At 40.8% G+C, this 23062-nt stretch overlaps 2 protein-coding genes across 5 annotated transcripts in view; one reads left to right on the top strand and one right to left on the bottom strand.

Moving 5' to 3' along the window:
- IQGAP2 (IQ motif containing GTPase activating protein 2) overlaps window positions 1–23062 on the top strand; it is a 298358-nt gene that overhangs the window by 201531 nt on the left and 73765 nt on the right. For all 3 annotated transcript variants that reach the window (XM_047859837.1, XM_047859848.1, XM_047859856.1), the window contains 2 exons: window positions 5257–5420; window positions 20520–20610. In XM_047859837.1, the coding sequence (XP_047715793.1) occupies window positions 5257–5420; window positions 20520–20610 (255 nt within the window). The remainder of the gene's footprint in view (window positions 1–5256; window positions 5421–20519; window positions 20611–23062) is intronic.
- On the bottom strand, window positions 9515–16544 carry F2RL2 (coagulation factor II thrombin receptor like 2). Of its 2 annotated transcripts, none has more exons than XM_047859875.1 (2): window positions 16319–16544; window positions 9515–12451 (listed from the first exon to the last, which is right to left on the bottom strand). In XM_047859875.1, exons 1-2 carry the CDS (start codon window positions 16380–16382, stop codon window positions 11379–11381), a joined length of 1137 nt encoding a protein of 378 aa, XP_047715831.1. In that variant the 5' UTR covers window positions 16383–16544; the 3' UTR covers window positions 9515–11378. The 2 variants fall into 2 exon arrangements, with proteins under 2 accessions (XP_047715831.1, XP_047715822.1); XM_047859866.1 differs by having other exon boundaries at window positions 9516–12457; window positions 16319–16541.

The raw sequence follows: 23062 nt of genomic DNA on the forward strand, positions 1-23062 counted from the left end.
TCTCTCTGACCCTCCCCCGTTCATGCTCTGTCTCTCTCTGTCTCAAAAATAAATAAACGTTAAAAAAAAAAAAAGAAGAAGAAGAAAGTATATTCTGTTGCTTTGGGATGCAGAATTCTAAATATATCTGTCAAGTCCATCTGATCCAATGTATCATTCAGGGCCCTTGTTTCTTTATTGACCGTGTGTCTAGATGATCTATCCATTTCTGTAAGTGGAGTGTTAAAGTCCCCTGCAATTACCACATTCTTATCAATAAGGTTGCTTATGTGTATGAGTAATTGTTTTATATATTTGGGGGCTCCCGTATTCGGCGCATAGACATTTATAATTGTTAGCTCTTCCTGATGGATAGACCCTGTAATGATTCTATAATGCCCTTCTTCATCTCTTGTTACAGCCTTTAATTTAAAGTCTAGATTGTCTGATATAAGTATGGCTACTCCAGCTTTCTTTTGACTTCCAGTGGCATGATAAATAGTTCTCCATCCCCTCACTCTCAATCTAAAGGTGTCCTCAGGTCTAAAATGAGTCTCTCGTAGACAGCAAATAGATGGGTCTTGTTTTTTTATCCATTCTGATACCTTATGTCTTTTGGTTGGCGCATTTAGTCCATTTACATTCAGTGTTATTATAGAAAGATATGGGTTTAGAGTCATTGTGATGTCCATAGGTTTCATGCTTGTAGCGATGTCTCTGGTACTTTGTCTCACAGGATCCCCCTTAGGATCTCTTGGAGGGCTGGTTTAGTGATGACGAATTCCTTCAGTTTTTGTTTGTTTGGGAATACTTTATCTCTCCTTCTATTCTAAATGACAGACTTGCTGGATAAAGGATTCTCGGCTGCATATTTTTTCCTGTTCCTCACATTGAAGATCTCCTGCCATTCCTTTCTGGCCTACCAAGTTTCAGAGAGATCGGTCATGAGTCTTATAGGTCTCCCTTTATATGTTAGAGCACTTTTATCCCTAGCTGCTTTCAGAATTTTCTCTTTATCCTTATATTTTGCCAGTTTCACTATGATATGTCATGCAGAAGATCGATTCAAGTTACATCTGAAGGGAGTTCTCTGTGCCTCTTGGATTTCAGTGCCTTTTTCCTTCCCCAGATCAGGGAAGTTCTCAGCTATTATTTCTTCAAGTACACCTTCAGCACCTTTCCCTCTCTCTTCCTCCTCTGGGATACCAATTATGCGTAGATTATTTCTCTTTAGTGCATCACTTAGTTCTCTAATTTTCCCCTCATACTCCTGGATTTTTTTATCTCTCTCTTTCTCAGCTTCTTCTTTTTCCGTAATTTTATCTTCTAGTTCACCTATTCTCTCCTCTGCCTCTTCAATCCGAGCCATGGTTGTCTCCATTTTATTTTGCAGATCATTAATAGCATTTTTTAGCTCCTCCTGGCTGTTCCTTAGTCCCTTCATCTCTGTAGCAATAGATTCTCTGCTGTCCTCTATACTGTTTTCAAGCCCAGCGATTAATTTTATGACTATTATTCTAAATTCACTTTCTGTTATATTGTTTCAATCCTTTTTGACCAGTTCGTTAGCTGTTGTTATTTCCTGGAGATTCTTTTGAGGGGAATTCTTCCAATTCGTCATTTTGGATAGTGCCTGGAGTGGTGCGGACCTGCAGGGCACTTCCCCTGTGCTGTCTTGAATAACTTGCGTTGGTGGGCGGGGCCGCAGTCTGACCCGATGTCTGCCCCCAGCCCACCGCTGGGGCCCCAGTCAAACTGGTGTGTACCTTCTCTTCCCCTCTCCTAGGGGCAGAATTCACTGTGGGGTGGGGTGGCCCCTGTCTGGGGTACTTGCACACTGCCATGCTTGTGGTGCTCGGGATCTGGCGTATTAGCTGGGGTGGATCACCAAGTGCACAGGGGCAGGAGGGGCAGGCTCAGCTCACTTTTCCTTCGGAGATCCGCTTCGGGAGGGGCCCTGTGGCACCGGGAGGGAGTCAGACCCGCCGGAGGGATGAATCCGCAGAAACACAGCATTCCGTGTTTGCGCGGTGCAAGCAAGTTCCCTGACAGGAACTGGTTCCCCTGGGGTTTTGGCTGGGGGATGGGCAAGGGAGATGGCGCTGGCCAGCGCCTTTGTTCCCCTCCAAGCTGCGCTCTGTCGTCCAGGACTCAACAACTCTCCCTCCCGTTGTCCTCCAGCCCTCCCGTTCTCCAAGCAGAGCTGTTAACTTATAACCTTCCAGATGTTAAGTCATGCTGGCTGGCAGAACCCACGCAGTCTGGCCCCTCCGCTTTTCAAGCCGGACTCCAGGGCTCTGCTTGGCCAGCAGGCTGCCCCTCTGTCCCGGCTCCTTCCCGCCAGTCCGTGCAGCGCGCACCGCCTCTCCGCCCTTCCTACCCTCTTCCGTGGGCCTCTCATCTGTGCTTGGCTCGGGAGAATCCATTCTGCTAGTCTTCTGGTGATTTTCTGGGTTATTTGGGCAGGTGTGGGTGGAATCTAAGTGATCCACAGGAGGCGGTGAGCCCAGCGTCCTCCTACGCCGCCATCTTCCCTATACCTGAATTTTTGACTGCACAGGGTATTGGTGCTCCTAACCCACACATTGTTCATGTGTCTACTATATATAAGTATATTCTTGCATATACTGTAGTATTTTATGACTGGTTGATAATTTATTTTTAATAATAAGGTAGTACGGAGAATGGGCCTCCAAATAGATACCCTTTGCTGGTGTTGCAAAAATTTGCCAAGTTCCATGACTTTGCTCTGTATTTTTCTTTCCTGGACCTTCTAGTCTATTTCCTAAGAACCTGTGGTATGATGGAGATGGTAGAAGGTTGAGCTGGTAGATACGGTTATTATTCTTTTGGCATATCCATGAGTTAGGGCTCCAGATGTTATTTTACCAGGTGGTTTCATAGAAGCAATTTGTGATAGTAATTAGTCATAACTAAACCTTAAAACTATCTTAAAAAACATGTCTGACTATTAATCTCTAGGAGGCCTATCCACACTCCCCAACTACGTGCAGCTACTTTAATCATTAAAATTAGATAAAATTTAAAATTAAGTTCGCCAGTCATACTGGCCACATTTTAAATGCTTAATAGTTACATGAAGTGTATTGGACAGCCCAGTCAGAGAACGTTTTCATCATCACAAAATGTTCTATTGGACAGCATTGGACTGTATGGACCTGGAAATTCACTTTACTGATACTATAGGGAATTGTTTGATTTAGAACTATCTCTGTTTTGGCATCCTTCACAAAGTGGTAAAGTCATCTAAACAATAGAATGTATATCCAAACCTCTTTGTATTTCAGTTTTTTTTTTTTCCTGTACATCTCAACATTAAATTTTTCCAGCTCTGTTATTCTGTGGTTCTGTCACTCATTGCCTTCACACTGCTATCTAAGTGAGGTTTACACTAGAAATTAGCATTCCTCCTGCTACTTGTATATAAAGTTGTCCTCCCATTTTATAACACCTTCATTGAGATATAATTTATATACCATAAAATTCACCCATTGATTGTTTTTATGGTGACTTTTATGGATTTAAAAAGTTGTACTACCATCACACTATCTAAATTCATAACATTTTCATCACCCCGAGAAGAGACTTTGTAGAGTCACTCCCCTTTGCCTGTCCTCCCGTTCCCCCCACCCGCAACCACTGGTCTAGTTTGTTTCTGTGGATTTTCCCATTGTGGATATTTCATATAAGTAGAATAGTGTCTGAGTTTTTATGTGAACCTGTGGTTCCCTTAAGTGTATATACCTAGGAGTAGAAGTGCTAGATCAGATGGTAATTCTGTGTTTAGTATTTTAAGGAACTGCTTGTTTTCCATTATGACTACCATTTTCTGTTCCCACCAGCAATGTATGAGAGTTCCAGCGTCAGCACATCTTCACACTTGTTACTGTTTGTCTTATTTTTATTGCCGTCCTAGTGGATATGAAGTGGTATCTCATTGTGATTTGGATTTGCATTTTCCTGATAACTAATATTGAGTATCTTTTCATGCGATTATTAGCCATTTGTATATCTTCTTTCAAGAAGTGTGTGTTCAAGGCCTTTACCCATTTTAAATTGGGTTTTCCTTTCTTATTGTTGAGTTGTAAGAGTCCCTTATATATCTGGTATACATGTGTATAAGGTGTACGAGTCTTTTATCACATAGAGGATTTGCAAGTATTTTCTCCCATTCTATAGATTGCCTTCACTTTCTCTGGTGTCCTTTGAAGCATAAAAGTTTGCATTTTTACATCTCGTGTATTTATTTTTTTTTCTTTAGTTGTGTTTCTGGTGTCACTATTAAAATTAGCACCTAACCCATGGCCACAAAGATTTACTCCTATGTTTTCATCTAAGTGTTACATAGATTAAGCTTTTACACTTCAGTCTGTGATCCATTTTGAGTTATTTTTTTGTGTAGGCTCTGATGTAGAGAGTCCAGCTTCATTCTTACGCATGTGGCTGTCCAGTTGTCCCAGTGCCATTTGTTATAAAGACTTGTACTTGTTGAGTTGTCTTGGCAGTCTTGTCAAAAATCAGTTGCCCACAAATGTAAAGGTTTATTTCTGAACTCTAAATTCTTTTCCATTGATCCGTACATCTATCCTTATGGCAGCACCATGCAGTATTGATTAACTGTAGCTTTGTAGTAAGTTTTGAAATTGTTAAGAGAACTCCACTTTTGTTCTTTTTTCAACACTGCGTTGGTTATTCTTGGTCCCTTGCATTTACATGTGAATTTTAGATACAGCTTGTCAATTTCTGTTTGAAAGAAAAATGCAGTTGGGATTTTGATAGGGACTACCCTGAATCTATTGATCAGTTTGAGGAGTATTTCCACCTTAACAGTATTGTTCGGATCCATGAACATGAGATTATTTTTCCATTTATTTAGGTCATCTTTAATTTTTTTCAGTAGTGTTTCATGGTTTTCAGCGTACATGTCTCATGCTTCTTTTGTTAAATTTATTCCTGTTTATGATTTAAGTAGTTATAATGTATTTGTGATTGGAATCTATTCCAAATGGAATTTTCTCCTCCATTTCATTTTCACATCGCACAATGAGTGTGTGTAGAAATACTCTACACTTTTGTACATTGTACAAAATGTACATTGTACCTTTGTACATCCTTAGCTCTGTTATTAGCTCTTAGAGGTTGTCTTATGTGCAGGGGGTTCCCTACCCCCTTTCTAACTCCATCTTTCTTATAGGTGATTCTAGAGGACTTATGATGTATTGTGACTTAAGAGGAAAACTTTTTTTCTTGCCCTAGGAATCGTAGCTGTAGGGTACATCAATGAAGCTATTGATGAAGGGAATGCTTTGAAAACTTTAGATACTCTGCTCTTACCTACTGCTAAGATCAAAGATGTGGATCCAGACTGCGCCCAGCACTACCAGGATGTTTTATACCATGCTAAAATGCAGAAACTCATGGTGAGTCTTAGTAGGTTTGTTGCTTTTAAATTTACAGACAGGGTGGGGGGAGAAGGGCTGAGAGGGAGGATTTTCTTGATTTGTTTTGCCTACGGCTTATGAGATACTCTTCCCACAATTGCCTATGGACCAAAATGGGAATAATAGGGCTATTTTTATCCTGGTGTCAAACATGAGCAGGAAGCTGGCTCCAGAGCTAATCACTGCTTTTACTTTAACTAAAACCTCACTGATGGGTGAGTTCTTGTTCAGATTCCAATTCATTGGATATTTACTGAGCACATACTGTATACATAGTGTACTGTATAGTGTGTGGTAGAGGGAAAAAGGGTAGAAGGAACACATGACATTTGAAGATCTCTGTCCTTCTTAAGATGCTTAGAAACGGAGGTAGTGGGCATTCTTATATAGAAGAGTTAAATAACAGTAGAGATGAGTATGTGACACAGTGTGAAAACAAGGCATGCACCGAGTACTTCAGAGACCATGGATTTTTGTGGGCTAGAATCCTAAGAGGAGTGGTCATGGAGAGAGAACAGGAGCTGCCCCTGGAAGGGAAGGAGGAGCTGGTTAGGTGGGTGGAAAGCAGGATGGTGCAGGCTGGGAGTACAGTGCTGGGCAGGTGTGAGCCTGGTTTGTTCTCAGCACAGGAAGAGTCTGACCTGGCCACAGTCCCTTTGAAGAGCACAGGGTTTTTTCCATGCTGCAGAGCTTAGACTGGAGTTAGGAGGTGTTCCACAGATACTGGCCAGTGTTGGAAGGGTGCTGAGTGGTGAAGCTTATGATCTGTTCCTTGAGAGTGAGAGAGAGATGCTCCCTGGACCTGACCCCACTCATAGATGCCATGTCTCCAGCTGCAAGCCAAAACCTCAAGGAGTGGAGGTCTTCTCTGTATAGGTGTTTACAACCCAGAAACTGCCTCATCTGAAACAGGAACAGCATCTTTGATTAGAACAAACATTTATTGAGCACCTGTTGTTTGCCAGGCATGATACTGCGTATTTGTATGCATATTATCTCATATAATCCTCATAATAATCCATAACAGCCATGTGGGTTAAATGTCCTTATCATCACTTACAGATAATGAAACTTAGGCTAAGTAATGTATCCAAAACTATCCAAAAAGTAATTCCTTCTGCAACTATGCCCTGGTCCATTGGATTCAGAAACCTGTATTATAAAGGCAGAGGGAAGAGGATGTTTATTGTTGCATTGTAATAACAAAAGACCCCAAACAATATAAATATCCTTTAAGAGAGGCCCAGTTAAGTAAGTTGCAGTATATCCATATAGTGAAATACTCTGTGGTCGTCAAAAAAATTGAGTGAATCTATATTGGATAATCTTCAGTATGTATATTGTTAAGTAAAAAAAAAATGTTTCCACATGCCTGAAAATGGGATACACACCCATAATAAACATACTCTTGCATGTGCATAAATTATTTCCAGAAGGAAACACCTGGAAGGTGAACTAGAAGTCTGGTATAGATGGGAGACTTCTTTGTTTTCTGTTTTTGTGCTGTTGGGATTTTACTTTCTTAGAGAGTACATGTATTACATGATGAATGTTTCTAAACTTAAGAAAAAACTCACAAAGGGCCAAGATTTCCCTGGTAACTTAGTTTGTGGAATAGGACCTACTGCCCCGATTGAGGTGTTCCCCTTCAAGGCAGCTCATTTTGATGCAAGGTATTAGAAATTATTTTGGCATAATGTTGTCTCCAGCAGCATAGGGAAGTGTTGACTCTGGCAAAGAGAAGTGAGTGGTGAGGGAGGAAGAAAATAAATTTTTTTTAAATTTTTTTCAACGTTTATTTATTTTTGGGACAGAGAGAGACAGAGCATGAATGGGGGAGGGGCAGAGAGAGAGGGAGACACAGAATCAGAAACAGGCTCCAGGCTCTGAGCCATCAGCCCAGAGCCTGACGCGGGGCTCGAACTCCCAGACCGCGAGATCGTGACCTGGCTGAAGTCGGACGCTTAACCGACTGCGCCACCCAGGCGCCCCAGAAAATAAATTTTTAATATAAACTTTGTACCATGTATTACCTATGCAAAAATATTTTTAATAAAAATTAAAGTGTATATCTTTTTATGTATGTGCATATTTATTTACATTTATATGTTACATACATATGCACATATAATCATATGTACTGCTGAACTGCCTCATTAAAGGTGAATAAAAACATCCCTCCAAGTCAGGGACTTTTGTACTGTTAACCTTCTGATGGGGATGGCAGCAGCCTTGCCGTACCCCCTGTGCTTTAGGGGTGCCCTCACATTATTTATCTTCATTTGACCCTCACAGCAGCTGTGTGGCTGGTTGCCCTTTCATCTGATGGAAAGGAACGGGACTGGTCAATAAATAGCGGGCCAGCGAATAGGGGAGTGAAACTGAAACCCAAGCCTTGTGCCCCCACACCCCATGGAGGGGAGAATGGGTCTCTGCCTGCCGTCCCCACTGATGGAGCCAAGACTGTGGCCCGAGGCACACTTGTCAGCATTGGAAGATACAGTTACTTGCTTTGGAGACAGGCACCATTCCAATATTGGCTTTGTCAAAATAACCAGAGATTTTAGTCAAGTCCCTTGAATTCTCTTTACTTCCATTTCCACACGTGTAAAATGGATATAATAGTGCCTATCTTACAGGATCACGATGAGGGGTTAAGAGTAACATAGAGATGTAATAAAGTGTATTTGTATGTTCACGTACTTATATTTCTATAGATTATATTAAAATGTAATCATATATAATTATATTGTGAACATATACATGTGTTTGAGTGTTCAGCATTTTGCATGGAGCTTGACACCCCCCAAAAATACTGAAATAATGTAGCTAATATTATTGTGGGTGCCAGCGGTTGCCCAGGTAAAGGCTGAGTGATGTCTGTGTCACAAAGTCCTTGCTAGACACACACAAATTGTTGTATCCACAAACCACACGTGGGATCTTCTGGGTACAGGATAGAGATAGACCTAGGTTCCTGTCTGCCCACAGCCACATGCAGTTTATCCTTGACTCCACAAATCTTTCATAGGCAGGCTATGCAAGTCCCTTCCAGAGCATTCCAGTCTGATAGCTTTAGGTCAAGATGGAGTGCCGTGGGACCTCACCAGGACACTTAGAAGCCTTTGCTGGGTGTCTCCACTTTGCCATCTGTCTGTCAGGCTTGCTTCCTAAGTGTAAGAGCAGCAGCTTTAGTAATGGAAATAGAGCATTAAATATGAGCCTAAGGATCTGGGTTCTAGCTCAGGCTGGAATTAAACTGCTTCGGCCTATAAAATGAGGAGCCTGAATTGTATTGGCAAGAGCTAACAGATTTAAAACATTACAGTTCCAAGCAATGAATATGATTTGGTTATATTGCTATTTTTAAACACCATTTTCCTTTTCTGCCCATTAATTTTGAAACTTTTTTTTTCTCTGCCTGTTTTTTCCCTGGGGAAAAAAAACTGATTCTTTGCTTATTTGATGAGGTCTATGTGTGTGTGTATGTGTGTCTGTGTGGGGTTTTTTTGTTTTGTTTTTTGTTTTTGAGAGAGAGAGTGGGGGAGAGAGAATATTAAGAAGGCTCCACGCCCAGCGGGGGTTGATCTCATGACCCTGAGATCATGACCTGGCCAAAATCAAAAGTCATACACTTAACTGACTGAGTTACCGAGGTGCCCCATCTGTGTGTGTTTTTTAACATTTGTGGTTTGGATGCTTGGAAGTTGCAGTTGTGTTTTGATGGAGATAATTCTGTGCCTTGCCTTCCCAAGATCTGGCCTTGAAAATAATAGAAAAAAAATTATATTACTAGTATTGCCAGTATAAAGTAAAGCTTGTGCGAAAACATACAGCTGTTAAAGATCACATTGGAGGGGCTCTGGGTGGCTCAGTCAGTTGAGAGTCTGACTCTTGATTTCGGCTCAGGTCATGATCCCAGGATCATGGGATTGAGCCCTGCACTGGGCTCCATGCTGAGCATGGAAACTGCTTAAGATTCTGTCTCTCCCCCACCGCCCCCCACTTCATGTGTTCTCCCTCTCTCTCTAAAATAAAAAGAATTTTTAAAAACAATGACAATGGATAACATCTGCATGGAACGGATGGCCAGTTTTATCAAAGGTTGAGGACAGGGATTTAAGCTGGTGAGAAGTCTTGCTCCTCGTTAATAGTATTTCAAGTGTAACCTTGTGTAGAAACCAAATTCCTTTTGTCTCAGGAGAAAGGCTGGGTAATGCGCATGTTGGCACATACTTAACAGAAAACACACTTTGTTCACCAGAGGCAGTGAATTGTGAGCTATTTTAAAATTGAAGGCTTTCCTTGAGACTTTGTGAATTAGATACCCAAAAACGTTCTGTTTTGCTACGTATATATTTACTGCACAAGAGTTGTGTGCTTTTAACAAGTGAATATTACTACATTTTTCTTTTACGTGAAACTGTATTACATATGATGGCTTTATTTGCAGAAACCAATTCCTTTCATTGAAGTTTCTGTCATCTTAAAACTTATTTTAGGTTTCTTTTTATGTTTTTTTTTTCTTTTTTCTTCAAGTAATCTCTGTACCCAATGCGGGGCTGAGAGAAAAGGAGACCCAGAATCTGAAGCAGGCTCCAGGCTCTGAACTGTCAGCACAGAGCCCAACACAGGGCTGGAACTCCTGGACCGTGAGGTCATTACCTGAGCCAAAGTCTGCCTAACCGACTAAGACCCCCAGACACCCCACCCTTTTTTTTTTTAATTTTTTAATGTTTTGTTATTTTGAACTTTTAAATGATTTTATGAGTATGTTCTAACTTACCTTTTTTTTTTTTTTTACATGCCCAACCAAAAAATAATGTCCCTTGTCATACAAGGTACCTTGCCTTCTGAGTAACAATTGAATGGGCTTTCATACTGTTTTGCTGCTTTGAGATTTTATTCATTCACTCAGCAACATGTTATACAGAGCATGGATCTGGGCCCCACAAACCCTGAGAAGACTTGGGTCTACAGGAAACTAAAGAAGGGAGAGGAGTAGCCCCTTCTTTACTATACAGGGTGTTTAATAAGTATTTATGAAATTAATATTTGTATATAAATGTCAAAAATACAAGAAAGGGAGATGAGAAAAATGAACTTCTAGCTTGAGAATCAGAAGAATGGTCCATTGAAGACTTTAAGAGATGGAAAGAATTAAGGCAAACATGTTAAAAACAGCTTTACAGTTAGAGAAGCAAGAGCAGAAAGGAGAAGTCAAGATTATAGCAAATCAAGAAGCTTGGCTGGTGCCTACTTTGCAGGCAAGGTTTATTGGGAAGCAAAGTTCGAAAATTATCTCTGAATGTCAGGCTAAAGATTTATAACTTATTCCAAAACAGTGAACAATCATTGGCAGTGTGTGAGCTGGGATTTTTGAGTGATGTGTTCAATATGATCTCAGGAAGATTAATCTGGCAATGGCCAGTGACATAGAATAGGCTGGCAGTGAAAAGAATGGTTAGAAGGCAAATGTGGGATTAAGGTAATGGCCCCTAGTGATAAAAATCACTTCGAGTGAGCTGATGAGGCACCACCTGTGTGAGAGTTGGAGAAGGAAGACGAATCAAAAATGACGCCAAACACTGAAAACTGAGATGTTAGCTTCTCCCTGTGCTTTGCCCTTGTCCCACCTCCTCCTCCAGGACATGTAGGGTTGAAACCTACTGGAAGTAGGGAAGATGGAGAATTAAAGGTCTTGAAGTACCATCAGGCAAGTGTGTCAGTTGCCCTAAAGATGATCATATCTTTTCTTCTGCACTGACACTCTTAAAATCCTGAAAAAGTATTAAAATAAAAAAGTGCTTTTGTAGTGTTTTATTTTGAGGCAGTATTTCTTAGGAGCTCAAGAATAGAGTTAGAGGGTAGAACCCTTTGTACTGGGCATATATCGTCCCAAGAAGGTGTGTTTTCACAGATGGCGTTCCTGGTTCTCTAAGGTGATTTCACCATTGTAAGGTAAACAGTGGAGTGATCTATGATTTTTGACATAAGAAAATAAAGGAGTGGATCTAGGCAACTATTCAGGCTCCCAAGGCACAAAGCTATGAGATAGACAAAATATAAGCCATCAGTATTGTTGTAGTAGTAGTTAGCGTGGTGAATAAGGAGGATAATATTGCTTGGAGCAAAGCAAATGGTGAAAATCAAAAGAATGAGGAGACTCGCCTTAACATACCACAGCCATCTGTGATCATATGCATTAAGCGTCCGAATGATGACTGTGTAGCAGTAGATAATGACCACAAAGGGAATTAAGAATCCAAAGAATGCCAAGGATATGAAGTAGTAGAGTTGGAAGGGTGATGAGGACTCGCATGTGTTGTGGACATCATGGCAAGTGGTGATGTCCTGCTGGACAAGGTAATATTCCTGCTTCAGGATGAAGAATGGCAGCATGTATAAGAAAACCGTTGCCCACACCAGTCCACATGTCAGCAAGGTGTAGGTACGCTTGGGCAGACCTCGGTATGTGAAAGGATGGACAATGGCTAGGTAGCGGCTGATACTAATGCAGGCGAGGAGCAGAATGGAGCAGTACATGTTGCCATAGAAGATGACTGTGGTGGCCCGGCACATCACCTCTCCAAATACCCAGTTGTTCCCATTGAGGTGGTAAGCTATCTTAAAGGGCAGTGTGATGCAAAAAAGAAAGTCTGCCATGGCCAGGTTGGTGTAGAAGATGTTCATACAGATGGATCTGGTCCTGAAGAGGAGCATCCACAGGGTCACCGCATTGGCTGGCACACCTACTACAAACACCAGGATGTAGACGGCTGGGATCAGTTTGGTACTTAAGGAGCTGCTCAGGTACCCCATGGTAGCATTATTCACGTGGAGATTTGAAACCCTTTCTTCTGGGCAGTTAATTTTTACAGTTGTGGTAGTTCCTGTCCAGCCTTCTATGGCAGAAAGGGGGAATTCTTCAAAAGAATTTGGGGGAGCCCCACGGAAGGTCTTAATAGGTAAGGTTGGTTTTGCCAAGTTGTGTACGTCATTTGCCATGCCTGCAACTGAGAAGAAGTATTATTATGAATTATTGCTGAGCCCATGCCTGTAGTTCAGGACACAATGAAACTAAAAGTTTTATCTACATAGTTTCTGTAGTTGTAGAATTTAGAATCATTTTTATTTTTACAAATCCCTATAAATCTGGTAATTAGCAGGAATGCATTTAGTATATATCGTATGCCCCAGCACTGTGCTAGCCCATGCAGGAGCAAAAGCTAGATGGCAACTCCTTGCAGGCAGGAAGTTTATAATACCGTTGGAGGAAGCAATAATAGCACATCAAACCATTATAGACCAATATCATATTGGCTGTAAATTGTATAGACATTCAGACAGTGGTTAACAGATTTAAATGTTTGAGCAGAATGTCAAGGAAGAGGTAAAGATGAGCAAGGTTCATAGATGAAATTTAATAGATGAATAAGATATATGGGCTGGCATGGGATCTGGCAATGTCAGATAAGTTAATTCAACAAATGTTTATTGCATGCTTATATGCCAGTGGTACAGTGTTACACTCTGTCCCTGTCTTCAAACTGTCAGACCAGTGGAAAAGGTGCACAAAAACTCATTGTCTTACGCTAATAAGGTGTGTGAAAGAAGATGACAGGGTAGGTTACAGATGAAAGGGTAGGATACAGCCAAATCTCTGAAAGACCTTTAACTAGAAGAAAACTCGAAAGAAACCATGTTTCTGTTCTCAGATGCTGGGCTTAGGCACATACAAAATTGTGAACAGAGGCATGGCCATTATAGTAGACAGCATGATGGCCCCACAAGATTCCACCTGCTAATGCCTGGACCCTTTGAATATGTTATTTTATGTGCAAAAGGGACTTTGCAGATGTGATTCAGGATCTTCAGATGGCATGAGTGTCCTGGATTGGCTAGGTGCATCAGATGTAATCGTAAGACTCCTTATAAGAGGGAGGCAAGGGAGTCAATATCAGATATTTTAAAATGCTGTGCTGTGCTGGCATTGAGGATGAAAAGAGGAGCCATAAACCAAAGAATGCAAGCAGCTTCTAGAAGCTAAAAAAAAAAAAAAAAAAAAAAAAAAAAAAAAAAAAAAAAAAGACAAGAAAATAACTTATGCCCCAGAGCCTCCAGAATGAACACAGCCCTGCTGACATCTTGACTTCAGGACTTGTGACCTCCGGGAGTATCATCTGTATTGTTTTAAGCCACTACAATTGTGGTAATTTGTTGCAGCACCAATAGCATACTAATATAACTGTGATCTGGTTTATATTTAAGATGACTTGGGTGACAGTGTACAGACTGAAAAGGGAAGAAATTAGGGGCAAGGGGGACTGATCTGGAGGCTACTGTAGTCATTGAAACTCAAGATGGAAGGTAACAAACTAGAGCAATGGCAGCAGAAAGGCGAAGTGAACCGTGGAAACTGATGGCAGCTTAGAGGGACTTGGCATCCAGTTGGCTTTGGTGGCAATGAGGGAGAGGCAGGAGGCAAAAATGACTAGGAGGCGTCTACTCCAGATGATTTTGGGGAAGAAGATGGGACAAATGACAAGCATAGAGGAGACAAAGGAAGAAAAATGAAAAGAGGGGAATAGAGAATATAGTCCATAATGTAATAACATTGTTTGGTAACAAGTGGTAATTACACTTACGAGATAATGTATAGAATTGTCCAATCACTATGTTGTGCACTTGAAGCCAATGTAACATTGTATGGCAACTCTATTTCAGTTTAAAAAACTAAGGAAAAATTCAGAAATGGAACAAAAAGGAATAGAGATGCAACAACTACATACTATAAATTATACTATATGTTGGGCGTTCGTTGGCGTGCTAATTTTAATCCTCCTAATTCATGCAAGAGCAATTTCAAAAACACAGTAGACCTTACTACTCAAACCTGTTTCTCATTATATAATTTTTCCGTAAATCTTTGACACGTACATGAAGTGGATTCTCTCACATTTCTAAGATGGACTTTAATGCCTAATATAAACCTCATACTTACCAATTTAAAATGCCATTGTTCTGCTAGTTACGTCTTTTCACATGACTTCTGAATTCCTACGTGTTGAGCACTTGGGGTTAGTGTTTAGTAACCTGGTTCTCATTCAAAGCCAGTTTCTCTTCCTGCTTTAATCTCTAGCAGTTCGCCCCCAGGTGAAATTGAAGCCTTCCTCATAACCTTGAGATTGCATAAACTGAATTCAGTGTATAAAACAGAGTATTGCCTGAACAAGTAGGGACAGGGAGGTGGTGTTAAGGTGTCGTTTAAAGGAAGATAGATTAACGAAAAAGAAAGAAATATCTGGGAAGTGTTCTTCTCTGCCTGTGTTTAGATGTGAACTTTGAGGACCGGTTGGGTGACCCTTGGATTCAGCCACACAAATCCTTCTCTTCATTCTCGCATTTTGAAAAATGCTTAAATTTGATGTCACCCAAAGAGAAATGCCTTGAGAATTAGGCCCAAAGCTGGAAAATGGTGGCTGAAGAACATGCTGTGCAAGTTATTTCCTTTCAAGATCTGATAAGAGAGTTGTTGCAATGAAGTGTTTGTCAGTTTTCAGAAAATTCCTGTGATTGAGCAAGACATGGTGCCTAAAAACATGGTAAACAGTGGCTGTGAAAAAGCCTCGATTCCTTTTTCCATGAGAATTCCAGATCTGGCTTGACTTGAGTAAGTCTTTTAGTGCCTAGAGTCTGGTGTGCTTTCAAATAGTACTCATTGTTAAATTTGACATATTTTTCAATTTGTTTGGATTCTTAATACAGGCTTCCGTTTGGCATAATGTTTCTAAAATGTTTTTACTCTGGGCAAAGGCCTTGGAAAGGGACTGGTCCAAGGGGACCAGACTTCAGCCTCTAGACGATGGGTTTTTTTTTACTCATTTCTCCCCCACCCCATGGAAGAAAGCCAATGCCTTGCTTCTTACTTTGTCGCCTTTAAATGCCCCCTGTTCACTTGCACCAAACTCCACCAGCATCTTGAAGGAGCCCCCTTCTGCTGCATTTGGGTTCACCCCTACCCAGAACGCTCACTCCTTGTGAATCCCACACCCGCTGCTGCTCTGAATGCTTAGCACTCTCCCACAACCACCTTGGCGATTTCAACTGCCTGTTGAAGCAACATTCCTCTATAGAGATTTAGTTTTGTCAAATTTTTATTTTTTCTGCCTCATCGTTGTCCCTCACCCCAGCTTTCCTGCTCCAAACAATGTTGGCTGGAGAGTGACCTAACAGCAGAAGAGTTGTGGATACAGATAGCGCAAATTGGCTTATTTTGGAGTAAGCAGGAGGTGACAGGCTAACATTGGGTTGAGTGAAATAAGAAACACATTAAGAGTTGAATAATAGTATTTGGGAGATCTCATTTCTAAAAACTAAAAGATCATATGAATGTAAGGAGAACTCCATGGTAAAGTCATTAAGAAACAGTAACCTGTTAGCATTACTTACTGGAGGACCACTCATTCTTTCTGGTACTGTTCTTGTTTTCCCTACTTGTGGCCCAAGACAAGGTATAAACATAGGAATTTTGAAAATCTCTTGAAAAAGTGCTGTCTTGCCGAATCAGAGGAAATTCTTAGAAGATCAGAATCTTGTCACAATGAAGTTTGATCCATGACTTCATTGTAGGAGTTAAAATCTTGACTATGCCACAGGTTTTTAAATCTAAGCAGAGAACACTGGTCTTCAACAAGGTCTGAACAGAGCAAACAAACGATAGCTATTCCCTTCCAAGATGCTGCCTTTTCATAACAAACCTCAAACTCTGCCTTTCAGGTTGCAGATTGTGTAAAGTGCGAAGAAAATTAGATTCCGTTTGCCCTTGTAACACAAACCACCACCCCCCGACCTACCCCCGTATGAAAAGAGCTTACCGCTTTGACAAAAAGTGGGCGACAGAAGCATGACTCCAGCAGCTACAAAGATGAGGGCTTTCATCTTGGTGACCTGAGTCCCGTTTCTCAAATGTTGTTAAACGTGTAAAATTAGGGAGCACAGCTTCCCCTCGGTTTCGTGTGTGAACAGCAAATGGAACCCTTGTTCTCGCCGTAGAGCGTGCTGTCTGTCGCATGCTCCGCAGACTGGGAAGCTTGCCCAGGTCCTCTGGAGGGGAAGGGTGTGACAGCGCTCATGTTGCAGGCTGCATGACTCAGGCTGAGTCTCTGAACACATTACTTTATTCCTGGAGCAAATCATTTAACTCTTAGCCACCCCTAACAGTTCCTTCTGCGTAGATGCTCTAATTCCCACCCCGTATACTTTGACTTGCTGGAAAAATGCAGGTAGTATACAGTGAGTGCTTACAAAAGTAAGCTGAACATAGAGGCCGAGCAGCAGTTAGTTTTGACTGTCCTATATCTCATTTTTATCCATTTAAAAAGCACAGTGCCAGAGTGTGATGTCTACTGAATAACTGAGCTGTCAGAAATTAGCCTTTCCTTAATCCTCTCTGTTATTCAAACCTTAATTCTTAAACCCATTACATAATTATAAATGAAATGAGTCACAGAAAACAAACTTTTTTTAGGAAGCTAAATTAAGACCTTGGTTACTTTGAAAATTCTCCATCAGTGTCACATATTCTGAATTTGCCATCACTGTTTGGCCATACTTGGTTTTAGGGTGGTTTTTTTTTGTTTGTTTTTCCATAACTCAACATATTCTGAGCTGTTCGTTAACTACAGAGTCAGGTAACAGTGGGGTGTGGAGGGGTGTTAAATAATAAACTAAAATCGTGATACAACATTAAAATGCAGAGGACTCTGTTTATTCCATGGTTATTGGTGAGCAGGTCTACAATAAACATTTTTTAAAAAATGTGAAATGTCCATAACATAAAATTTACCATCTTAATCATTAAGTAGTGTCCATCTCAGTAGTGTTTAGGACAGCCACACCGTTGTGCAACATATAAGCTTTTATGGATAATTATATCCCGGAGGATATGGTTTAATATGTAGTATAAATGAAACTGCCTTGTGACAGATTTTTCTGTACTTAACACAACTTAAGGTTAAACCCTAAGCCAAACAGTCCCAACAGCATGTTGCATATAAAATGCAGCAAGAATCAGAAAATGCAGATTTGGTGTGAGACTTACAGGCTGAGGGCTAAGCCAGGAAGGAATTGATCTGTGTAAACTTTTCACATCATGATTAAATTTCATCACACCAAGAGTTTTACAATCAAAAATTAATAGTACTTCAGCTACATAATATATGTTAACAGAAGCTGAAATTGAAAGCTATTTTATTGCAGAAATAGCCAAAATGCCATAAAATATTGAAAAGGGTACTTTTTGTTGAATTAAAATATTCTAGGACTCATCTGAATTCAGGAATTTATCACTTGATTTGCAGATGGCCTGCTTTCTCTTTACTTGATCCATTTGTCACTCAGATGTTGAACCTGGCTATGTAGCTTGAGGTAGAACCCTGACCATCCTATAAATAAATTTCCAGTCTTGTAGCAAGCAATTTAAAAGGAGATCTTAAACCACTAGGGCTTGGTTTTTACTCTTGGTTTTACATTTAACTCTAGCATCCTTTGGTGTAATGAGTCATGATTTAAACTGTTGACTTAAAGCCATTTGGTTTGTAAACTTTTTCTTTTCCTTATGAAACAAATACTTTAAGCTTTTAAGTGGGATTTAACTTCCTTTTCATCTGGGTCAAAGTTTGTATGGTGCATCTTCTACAATGATAAGTTATGAAAGAATTTGGTAAATACTCTTAAAAAAAACTGAAAGAGACATAAATGAACTTGTATGGAACTTAGTCTTTAGGCTAGTCCTGGGAGGAGTGTTTGGGTTCTCTTTGGCCTTGGGAACAAATAGTTCCTACTCCCCTGTCTCTTCATTCTTCCTGTAGTCTTCAACTTCCTATCATGCTTCTTGTTTGATTCCTTCACATCCATTCTTTCAAGAAATGGAGATCTTGCTACAAGTAACCATACCCATGTGGCAGATCTGCCTAGAGATGGTTGTGGAAGCAGGAGCCAAGCCTTCCATGATGGTCTCCATTAGCCCAGATATTACAGGATGAAGTGATAGATTCTTTGTCTTACTTTCAGAGTGCTTTCTACATACATTATCTCAAGTTAGTCTAAGAGGGAAATAGCTTTGAAGCCTTGCAGAGGAGCAGGTGGATGTCATTTCTCCTTCCTGCCAACTCTCCATCCATCATGAGTCCTGAATGATGGAGCAAGTTCTCCATGGTTCTGATGAGCTACTTGCTGTTCATCACAGGCTTGCCTTAGGATTTAGTACGTGACACTTATTACTACACATGGGCAAGTGTCCCCATTGTTGAAAATTGAATGCCTCAGGGTGCCTGGGTGGTTCACTCAGTTGAGCATCCAACTCTTGATCGTGGCTCAGGTCATGGTCTCAAGATTTGTGGGATTGAGCCCTGCGTCAGGCTCTGTGCTGACAGTGCGGAACCTGCTTGGGATCACCCCTCTCTCTGCCTCTGTTTATGCCCCTGCATATGCTTGCTCTCTCTCAAAATAAATACACTTTCAAAAAAAATTGAATTGAATAAAATAAATTGAATGTCTCATCTTCCCTGAAAAATATTTAATTTCTCCTGATAACATTTACTTGTAATCTTTGGCAAGTTTATGTAATCTTGGGCAGTTGGTTTCTGAAAGTCCCATTGAATTACTGTATAGTAGCACCATATTTGTAGTATGGTAGTCAGAATCAACCCAGAAGTAAAAAAAAAAAATGGGGTCACCTGGGTGGCTCAGTGGGTGGAGCATCCAACCTTTAATTTCAATTCAGGTCATGATCCCGAGGACATGGAATCTAGCCCCATGTCACTCTCCATACTGAGTGTGGAGCCTGCTTAAGAGTCTCTCTCCCGCTCTGCCCCTCTCCCTCACTCATGTGCATGCTCTGTCTCTCTTTAAAATACAACCAAAAATAAAATAAAATCACTTTAAAAGTAAAAAAAAAATGGTAGATAATTTAGTGCCTTTTTATTGCTGTTATCACTTCCATTCTGAAGCTGTCCTTAGCTCCAAGTATTTCTTCCCCCTGTAATTAACCCCTACTATAATCATTTCTTGACTATTTCTAGATCACGTGTCGACAGCCATTGTCGCTCTGATCACATTGTATTATAATTATTTTTTATGTAAATCTATCTTTTCTACTAAGTTGTTAGCTCCTTGAGGGCAGCCACCATGTTTTTGTATGGGTCTTTTGTTTTTGTCTCTGTGTCTGATAAATGCCAAGTATCATTGTCTTTCCTTCAAATTTAAAGTTTCCTGTGAGGGGCGCCTGGGTGGCGCAGTCGGTTGAGCGTCCGACTTCAGCCAGGTCACGATCTCGCGGTCCGTGAGTTCGAGCCCCGCGTCGGGCTCTGGGCTCATGGCTCAGAGCCTGGAGCCTGTTTCCGATTCTGTGTCTCCCTCTCTCTCTGCCCCTCCCCCGTTCATGCTCTGTCTCTCTCTATCCCAAAAATAAATAAACGTTGAAAAAAAATAAAAAAAATAATAAAGTTTCCTGTGGTACTCTGGGCCACCTTGGGAACACAGTGATTAAGGGAGAGCGTATTCAGAGGCAGCTTTTCTGGAGGAGGTGACATTTGAATTAAGCCCTGAACGGTAAGAAAGAATCCACAGCCACACAGCTGGAGGAGAACATTAGGGTCTGAAGGAGGCTGGTGTGCAGGTCTGAGACAGGGAGTAGAGGAGTGTGAAGGGCAGCCAGAGGGGTCAGCAGGCCTGCATCATTAGATCCCCACGGTCCCTGGGAAGGGGAGTTACATTTTCCCCTAACTGCAGAGGAAATCTGTGGAGGAGTTCCAGCACAGGGATCATCCGGTTCTTTATAAAGGACCACCGTGGGAGAGGGCAGTCTTGGAAGCAACACAAACCAATAGATGAATGCACCTAAGTGGGAGATGGGGGTTGGAATTGGGCGTTAATAGTCTATACAGTGTATGACAGTGGTTGGTAGTTGGTAAGAGTCTGTGGGAACTGTAATAAATGGGCTCCTGAAAAGCAGTTATAAATTCTGTTTCATCATCATTCATTGTTCTTTCTTTTATTCTATGACCCTATTCCCAGGACTCTGAGATTGTTTCCAAAGTCCTTTGGCTGGATGAGATACAGCATGCGGTCGATGAGGCCAACATGGACAAGGACAAAGCAAAACAATGTAAGTCCTCACCTCCTTTTGCTGGCTCAATGAACCTTGCTGGTTATGCCACTGATTTTTTATTTTTACAACTGTATAGCTTTAGTTTCTGAAAAGATTTGGACTCTCAGCAATTTTAGTTGTTGAGTATATATACAAAAAGATCTATTGGTGGTGGCACTATTTTCAGTGATTCGGTGCTATCTCTAGCAAAATCTAAGGATTCTGGTACAAAATCCAGAAAGCAAAAAAAATGGTTACTGAACTCTCAAATTTCTAGTTTAATCAAGCCCTTTTTAACCTTTTTTAAAAATGTTTATTTATTTTTTTAATTTACATCCAAGTCAGCATATAGTGCAACAATGATTTCAGGAGTAGATTCCTTAGTGCCCCTTACCCATTTAGCCCATCCCCCCTCCCACAACCCCTCCAGCAACTCTCAGTTTGTTCTCCATATTTATGAGTCTCTTCTGTTTTGTCCCCCTCCCTGTTGTTATATTATTTTTGTTTCCCTTCCCTTATGTTCATCTGTTTTGTCTCTTGAAGTCCTCCTATGAATGAAGTCATATATTTGTCTTTCTGTGACTAATTTTGCTTAGCACAATACCCTCCAGTTCCATCCACGTAGTTGCAAATTTTCATTCTTTTTGAATGCCGAGTAATACTCTATTGTATATATATACCACATCTTCTTTATCCATTCATCTATCGATGGGTATTTGAAGCCCTTTTTTTATCTTGACCCACTAAGAAACTTGCCCAATCTGCTTAATAAATACCTATGCTCCCTTCTATGCCTTGCATTGTATTAGTCCAGATTTGCCAGAGAAACAGAACCAAATATATACTTTTCTCTGGAGAACTAAATGTGTGGTCATATATCTGTGTGTGTGCGTGCATGTATACAAGTGCATGTGCATGCAGATAAATAGTTGTTTCTCTGGAAAGTATGTAGTATCTGTATACACACACATACATAAAGAGACGGGGAGATTTACTCTAAGGAACTGGTTCATGTACTTGCAAAAAGGCTGGCAGTCCAAAATCTGTGGGCAGGCCACAGAGGCCAGGTGGCAGCACTTAACCACCAAAGGTGAGTGGGTGTGGTTACTGTCATGGGGAGCAGAGTCAAAGCAGTAATCAGAATGATCTGACAGACCTGTGGGATTGGCTAATTGACTGTGGTGTCCCTAAATATGATTTAAACAGTTTACTAAATTCATTCCTGATTTGTACAAGTGGAAGAAGAATTCTAGGTCAAATGCAGAAGTATAATTTGAGTAATGAGAGCAAAAATCATGACCCCTAAGTCAATTCCCATACTTAAGCCATTTACAAACCAAGAACCCCTTAAGTGAAGAGGAGACCGGGTCCACTTGAGAACAGAGTGCCACAGTCAAAAGTTTATACTGTTCATCTTTATTCCAGGCTTCCCCTAAAGAGAGCTGCAATTTTTTACCATGGTGGCTGTGCTGAGGGGAAAGGACGCAATCAGACGTTCCAGGGGTTCCAGCACACTGGCTCTGAAACTGACACTAATTGCAGGAAACCCCAAATGTCACTGTGGTCCACCAACCAGAGTAAGGGCTCATGGAGCTCAGGTGATCAGTGGAGTCTTAGCTCAGGTCTTTCTCCCAGCGAGTCCTCAAACCGACGTGCAATTATTCCCCCAGGTCTGGGGTGCATAATTGAGATAGACGTACTCGGCAGCTAGCAGAATCCCCTCATTGGCTCAAACGATTTAATTTTAGTTTTATTCTAAGACTCATAGACGAATAGTAGGAAAATTCACATGGAAATCTAAAGTAGCTTCAAGATTGATATACTAACACTCTACATGGACAAATAATCTACTGAAAGTAAGACTTCTGAAAGTGATGTTCCTTAACCTGTCTATTTGCAGCATAACTAGGACGTATCCTATTGTAGCAGGTCATAGAATGCTGTCGAGACACCTTAGTCTTCTTGCCCCCAAAGATTGGCTTTTCAACTTTGGAAGCATCTGTGGGGAACATCTGGTTTTTATTTCCTTAGCCCGGAAAACTCTGTGCATTTCTCCAACCTGAACTTATACCCTCAGGATCTTTGAAGTCTTTCCATTCTAGCACTCTAATCCTTAAGAAAAAATAAAATAAATTTGAGACAGGTTCATAAGAGATTTAGATTTAAACGTAAAACTGAAGGAACACTTTGTTCCTTCCTTGTTAGTTTGAAGAAACGCTTTTAAAGAAATTAGGTTGTAACATTGGCACTCAGCCTGAAAGGGTTACAGTTTTGCTCTTAGAAGTCAAACCAATCTAGAAATCATTTTATTCATGTTCTTCCTACATTTGGCCTGCAGATGAGAAGCTGTTCCTTGTTTTACATTGAGATTCATTGTTGTGTTGACTGTGTAAGAGGCTTTCTCAAATATGTGACTGTGTACTCCAGATGTACACGTTTAAAATCCTGTCTTCTGCCTCTGTCCTGTGTC

This window comes from Prionailurus viverrinus, chromosome A1, assembly GCF_022837055.1.
Source record: "Prionailurus viverrinus isolate Anna chromosome A1, UM_Priviv_1.0, whole genome shotgun sequence".
Lineage (NCBI taxonomy): Eukaryota > Metazoa > Chordata > Mammalia > Carnivora > Felidae > Prionailurus > Prionailurus viverrinus.